This window comes from Anarrhichthys ocellatus, unplaced genomic scaffold (assembly GCF_004355925.1).
Source record: "Anarrhichthys ocellatus isolate YVR2014 unplaced genomic scaffold, GSC_Weel_1.0 scaffold7, whole genome shotgun sequence".
NCBI lineage: Eukaryota > Metazoa > Chordata > Actinopteri > Perciformes > Anarhichadidae > Anarrhichthys > Anarrhichthys ocellatus.
Genome location: NW_022280037.1, coordinates 10,900,545 through 10,907,293, shown reverse-complemented (window position 1 = coordinate 10,907,293; position 6,749 = coordinate 10,900,545). Strand labels below are relative to the sequence as shown.

The 6,749-nt window shown below is 43.6% G+C and overlaps 1 protein-coding gene across 1 annotated transcript; it reads left to right on the top strand.

Moving 5' to 3' along the window:
* Positions 1 to 42: 42 nt before the first annotated feature.
* Positions 43 to 6,691, top strand: sav1 (salvador family WW domain containing protein 1). The gene is made up of 5 exons (XM_031847397.1): positions 43 to 384; positions 1,488 to 2,015; positions 4,142 to 4,412; positions 4,544 to 4,696; positions 5,139 to 6,691. Exons 1-5 carry the CDS (start codon positions 291 to 293, stop codon positions 5,350 to 5,352), a joined length of 1,260 nt encoding a protein of 419 aa, XP_031703257.1. The 5' UTR covers positions 43 to 290; the 3' UTR covers positions 5,353 to 6,691.
* The last annotated feature ends 58 nt before the right edge of the window (positions 6,692 to 6,749 follow it).

Below are 6,749 nucleotides of genomic sequence, written 5' to 3'. Positions count from 1 at the left end.
GGATGAATGTGAACATGGTTTGTGTAGCCGCTAGGTGGGCAGGACTACCAGGACTGTACAGTAACCATTCCCAGTGAGGACGAGCGGTGGGAGTGGAGCTCCGCTCAAAGGCGACTGGACCACCGGGAGGAAAGACTCGTCCAGTAGCTCAAGTTAGCTGGCTAACTTGCTGCTAGCTAATCTATTAAACCTTTTTTTTTTAAAAACATGTTTACTCTCCGGGATGGTTGCAGAGTCGACGGGTTGTGGCCATGACGTTCGCTGTTGATGTTTCCCAAAAGCCTTGAGTTATGCTCTCACGAAAGAAAAGTAAAAAAGAAGCGTCGAAACCAGCCGAGGTACACGGGAAATATGTGAAGAAGGAAACGTCGCCGCTCCTGAGAAGTAAGCGCAACAAGTTAGCCAGCTAGCTCAGAGTTAGCCTGCTAGCAGTTAGCGTTAGCATCAGTTCAGACAAACTTTACTGGCAGTAACTAGCAAGCTAATAATAGCCGACACGCACAAGTGTATGTGTGGACATACAGTGCCACATTAACATGGCTCGTTATCTTGTAAACAAACAGTTTAATCGCGTTTTTGTACGTAAATAAACAGCTAACCTGGTAGTTTAAGTGCTAGCTAACTAGCTAAACCATCATCTAGCTTCATTAACATCGGATGAAGTGTCAAAGGAAAGTTTAGAGAGAACAGTAACTACTCGTATTGATAGCGAGAATACAAAACTACTCAAATTAGAAGTATTTTACTTTTAATTTCCTTTATTTGTAACTGTGGTCTTCTGAAAAGTAAGATTTGTTGCTAATATTTGTCCATAGGTAGTAATTAAATTGAAGTTATCATGTGTCGTTGACTTGTTCTTTGATGTTAAATAGTCTGTTATTAGAGATAAAAAATTCCAGGTGCCATTTAATTGACATGTAATTTAGCTTTTATCATTAGTGGCTTAGCCATTAGTCTTATTACTTTGTACATATTATCAGTGGTGGAAGAAGTATACACATTTACTTAAAGTATGCACAGTAAAATACTTCATTGAAAGTAAAGGCTTTTTTTAATATTTTGGATAAGCAACTAAATGTATAAAAGTATATGTTAGTCGTCTATTACAAAGTAATGTGTTTTATTATTGATTCATTAAAGTGCAAGTAGCTTTAATATTGTTGTTCAAAGTAGAACTCATTTTACTCTACCGTATGTACTGTTGGGTAGTTAAATTTACACTATTACAATAAACTATTTAACATAATCGTTTATTTTGTATGTACCTATCGTAGTGGAGTAAAAGGTACAATATTTCACTCTGAAATGTAGTGGAGCAAAGAAGTACTCAAGTATATTGCGAATATCCTCAAACTGTACGTAAGCATAGTATTTGATTACTTCCTTACATAGTACTTTACATTCTCTCACTGCGTATTGATACTACTTCTGTGTTATTGTGTTGACTGATACTGACAGATGCTCTTGCCTTGTTTACCTGGTTGCAGATCTTATGCCATCATTCATCCGCCATGGACCCACTATTCCCAGACGCACAGAGGTCCCTCTGCCAGATATGGGGCCCTCTTCCTACCCTGTGCCACCCACCCGGGAGCCTGTTGTGTCCCGCAACAAGAGCTTTCTCCGTGCCCCTGTGCAGAGGCCTCCTCACGAGGTGGCCCGCAGAGAGAGCCACCGCATGTCTGCACCTCCGTACCTGCCTCGCAGTCTGGGAGACCTGCCTCACGAGTACGGAGGCTCCTCACAGTCTTTTCTCACAGACGTGATCCCCATGTCTGAGAACGGAGATGCTGCCCGGTATTACTACCCCTCTGAACCTTACTATGACAACCAACAGCACCAACAGCACCAACAGCAGCAGCAGCAGCAGCAGCAGCAGCAGCAGCAGCAGCGCCAGCCCATGAGGGTCCCGGACCGCTTTCCTGAGGACTATAGATACTATGAGCACAATGAACACAACTTCCAAAGACTTCCACGACAACACACCCCCCCAGCTCCAAGCAGACCCCCTTCAGGTAAACATGACATGTTTTTTGCATCTCACTTTTTACAGTATTCATTTCAATAGTTCCTCTTTATAGGAAAGTAAACAAGAGGCAGTGACAAGAAATTGGAAGCATATGCAGTTTTGGAAAGTTCATGGCAGGCAGTCGCAGTCTCTTGAGGGACAACAACTACACGGCTGTTTTCTGCAAATTCAGTCATTTTTGAGGATGAGCGTAATCACAACGGCAAGTCTACAATGTTTCAGATATGTCTGTTGGGGAAAACTTTAAGAAAATATTATCAACTTTAGCGTCCCAAGAAAATGTTAGTAGCTGTACTTCTGTACGACTTGTTTTGAAACATCAAAGTATTGCGGATTGGTTTTGGACCGTACAAAAGAATGCGAGCCGTTGCTTGTTACTGAAGAGCTCAAAAGAGCAATTTTATTTCAGTCTTCCTGAGGGATTAAATATTTCTAAATTGCTCCTCTACATTGTAAACATTAGTGATGATGTAAGTGTGTAATTTCCACAAGATTAAATGTTTATGGGGTCGCAGGAATTTTCCAACCCACTCCCAACGATAGAGAGCCTTTTATTATGTGGCTGCCTTGTCAGCGTCGTGTATATGCTTTCGTATTCTGTCGGGCCCGCCTATCGCATATCACAGAGCCTTGTTTGGAGGGAAGTTAAACACGCTTTAGGGGCTCTGCATTTTTCACCTTTCTGTTTGCTGATTCCTTCTGCCAACAAACTAGCAATTTGCAGACCGCCCCCATTCAAATGTCTCAGCTTCAGACGGCTCACTCCTATGAATCATCTGTGTACGTCAGTCTTGTTCTCTGTGTAGTTAAACTGCACACGTAAGGTTCGTGCGTGATGCACTGAGCAGTGAGCAGAGTTGTTTTGAAGGAGTCATCTACCATCAGCTGACGCCTCTTTACTAACAGGAATGGAATTATTTTGTACTGTAACACATTGTAATTTTTCACAGAAAATGACGAACAAAATACGATGCTTTTTGTATCGATTTTTCATTTAAAAAATCTGCCCATTTACTCGTGTTTATTTTGAGTAGAAATGGGCGAATACCATTTGACACCACATAGTTTTACCATTTGTTCTTTTATTGTTGATCATCATGAGCATTTGTGATCACTGAATATTTTTAGGAGTTTACTTCATTTCTTGAGTAAAACCTCGCCATCACCAGTTGTAAAAATAGTCTTCTCTCGACTGTATTCAGTGACATTCCTGTACTGCATTAAGCTGTAGGTCTGCAGTGAGTGTGGCTCTCTGCCATTATTCTGAGGAAAAGGGCAGAGATGATGATGATGATGATGATGATGAGGTGGTGGTGGTGGTGGTGGTGGTGGTGGTGGTGGAGGAGGAGGAGGAGTGCATTTCTGCGGAGCGCTCGCACATTCCGTCCCTTCACTCAGCAGCTGGCAAAGAGCTCCGGCTCTGTTGCCGTCACTCTTGTGCAGAATTTATCAGATTGTAGCCGCCATTTTGCTCCGATGCTTCATTCTGCTGTGTTTTCAACCCTTTCCAGTTCCCTCCAGGCTCATTTGGTTTTGAGTCACGGTAGCTCTCACTCAGTCTAACTCATCCACACACACAGCTGTTGGCTCAACATTCCTCACTGACATTATTCGCCAATTTGAAGGACCGGACCTGTTGAGTGAACCCACTCAGCTGTCTGCTCTTACTGAGAGTGTTTGGGAGTTCAATGGTTTCTTCTCTTGCGTATGTTTGGCCGTGCAGAGATCTCCGCCTTCCTGTCCAAACCGAACGACACTCCCATTTCCTACCATTCATCAAATGATGTCGGCCAGAACGAGATGCTCCGTCACAACAGAGTCAAAGCGATCTAGCACCCCCGTCCACAATCGCTGCAATACTTATTGAGTGCATCATGCTTTAAGTAGTGACTCATTGCATTGCTCCGTTGTCCCAATCAATGTTCAGTTTCCACATTTTAATGACCTTTTTAAATGCTTCACATCCCTCTCCCTTAAATGACATTTTCCCACACACGCTGTTTTTAAGAACTTTTCCCAGCGGTGCTGTTAGCTGTCCAGCTGCTCTGCTCTATCTGTTGGTCAGAAATCCCTCCCTCTCAGTTTCTAAAAAGAAATGTTTGTTTTCCTCAGGCATAGGTCGAATACAGGCCAAGTCTCTGGGGAACCTCTCCTGTCTAACGGGAGAGGACATCCCCCTTCCGGGCGGCTGGACCGTTGACTGGACCATCCGTGGCAGGAAGTACTACATCGACCACAACACGAACACTACACACTGGAGCCACCCTCTGGAGAGGGAAGGGCTCCCTCCGGGCTGGGAGAAGGTGGAGTCGGCTGAGTTTGGGGTCTACTACGTGGATCACATCAACAAGAGGGCCCAGTACCGACACCCCTGTGCTCCGAGGTATGTCGTCAGAGTGGAGAGAGAGAAAGATGTTGTGTGGCTCTTGTTCACCTGGGTCTTTTAGGATGACTAAATTGGTTTCACACAGATGAAATATGCCATAAATACAACATAACCTCTGTCTGTTCCAGTGTGCCTCGCTATGATCAGCCTCCACCGTTACCGCCTCCTGTGACCTATCAGCCACGTCCTGAGAGGAACCAGCCGGTGCTGGTGCCCGCCAACCCGTACCACACAGCAGAGATCCCAGACTGGCTGCAGGTGTACGCCCGGGCCCCTCTCAAGTGAGTACTGTTATTCTCTTCGCCAGGAGGATCATGCGATATGTCGCGTCCGTTTAATCCGTGAGTGACTGTGCACCTCTGTGTCTGTCAACGGCTCATCTCGACGCTAGTGATAACACGGCTAACAGAGCTACCAGTGCACACACTGCTGAGTACATCTGCTACGCGGGTAGACAGCTAGGTGAGTTTAATTTAGTTTTAGGCACCATTGTATGAAATATTAAGATAACTTCGAGCCAATTGCCTGCATACTTCATCGCTTGTTTTTGAGTTTGAATGAAGTGTGTTTTATGACGCCTAGAATTGAGGTTAGCAAATTGTGTGTTGTATTCATCCATGGGGTCTAGTTGGTAATATGAGAGGTACAAATGATATAGGGGGCCGTCCAACACTTCCCAAAGTACCTGTTGAAGTAGCATGAATATCTTCCCTTCTACATCAGGTATGACCACATCTTGAAGTGGGAGTTGTTCCAGCTGGCAGACCTGGACACGTATCAGGGCATGCTGAAGCTGCTCTTCATGAAGGAGCTGGAACACATCGTCAAATCCTACGAGGCGTACCGGCAGGCGCTGCTGTCGGAGGTGGAGGCTCGCAAACAGCGGCAGCAGTGGTATGCCCAGCAGCCCAACAAGAACTTCATTGGGAACATGTGATGTGTGCGTGTGTGTGTGTGTGTGTGTGTGTGTGTGTGCGCGTGTGTGTGCGTGTGTGTGTGTGCAGCGGGGGACGTTGTGCTGCCACTCCTCTCTGAGGTTGCCACAGTTTGGGAGCGGTCAGGGTTTCCTTTGAAATCACGATGGACTCTTAATTGCCTCTTTACCAAACACATCTGTGCCTTTGCTTGATCCAAATATATCAGCCAGGAACCCCCCTCCCCCTCCCCTCCATGTGACAGTCAATCTATGAATGACCTTGTGACTGAAAAACACTCCAATGAAGAAGAAGAATAACCTATAATGTGCTACATCTGGGGAGACTCGTGGTGCCGTTTACAGCCACTGCCCTGAGAACTGAGTTCTGGGTTTCTGCTTTTAAGACTGAGGAGAACAGAGTCTGAAAAGCTACGGATATTTGTTCAAAAACATCCTGAGATTGTGCCTTTTTTCTTTTTTTAAATAAAATAAAACGCAGCAATTTTAATACACCAGCTACTCCGTCATTATTTCCTGTTGGAGAAAATGGCCGGCAGCTTAATGTAATTTGTTTCTATATGAAATACTTCATGAATATTTCTTTCCTTTGCTTTGATACCTTCATAAAATGAAACCACACTTTTACATTAAATAAAAAGTGCATTTTTTTTTCTCTTTTTTTTTTTTATGACATATCCTTAATAAGACAATCCACCAAAACTTTCACAGATATTTAAGTTTTGATATGAAATGAGACGTTTTGTTGGATAACATTTGATGCAGTGGTTTGTGCATCTTGTGGCTCTCGGCATTACTGTAAGTCAGGAATATGTGTGTAAAATGAAACATAAATAAGCTACTGGAACTTTACAAAAACACATCAGAAGACACACCAAGTTTGCCAAACAAGTGCAATTCAGCTTCTCCTTGTTCTGTTCTTTTGGGATGTTTCCTGCCTCGGTAATGCCTTGTTTTTATGGACTCGCTCGTCTCTTCTGTGGAAGAAATGATCACTAATCAATCAGCCTAAGCCGTCTTAAGATACTCCGAATTTGTTTATGCTTTAGGGTTTGTCTAGTAGAAACTTATCTTCACAGTAAAAAAATATATAAACAGTTTTGATGGGGATCTGTTTACGACGGTGATTACAAATCCAAACATTTCTGAATGTCCTCGGATGGTTTCTGATAAGTCGGCAGTGGAGTAGGTTTGTAAGAACGAGTCCTTCACTATGCAAGAAGGTCTCAATCACTTCTTTTCACAAACAGTGGCATCACTTTGTACATTTCTGATTTTGTGGATTGCAAATACAGAACAAGCAATAAAGTCTGCAGTGAAGAAAACAACTTTTCTGGATGTACAGTTGTTGCCTCTAGTTCTCTGTTCGCCTTCACTTTGAGCCTTAAACTAAAATAAAT

Bases quoted from the DNA above. Each gene is read 5' to 3' on its own strand.
- sav1 (XM_031847397.1), top strand. From the start codon at position 291: ATGCTCTCACGAAAGAAAAGTAAAAAAGAAGCGTCGAAACCAGCCGAG. The intron at 385-1,487 runs GTAAGCGCAACA...ACCTGGTTGCAG, and splicing joins AACGTCGCCGCTCCTGAGAA to ATCTTATGCCATCATTCATC. The intron at 2,016-4,141 runs GTAAACATGACA...TGTTTTCCTCAG, and splicing joins TCCAAGCAGACCCCCTTCAG to GCATAGGTCGAATACAGGCC.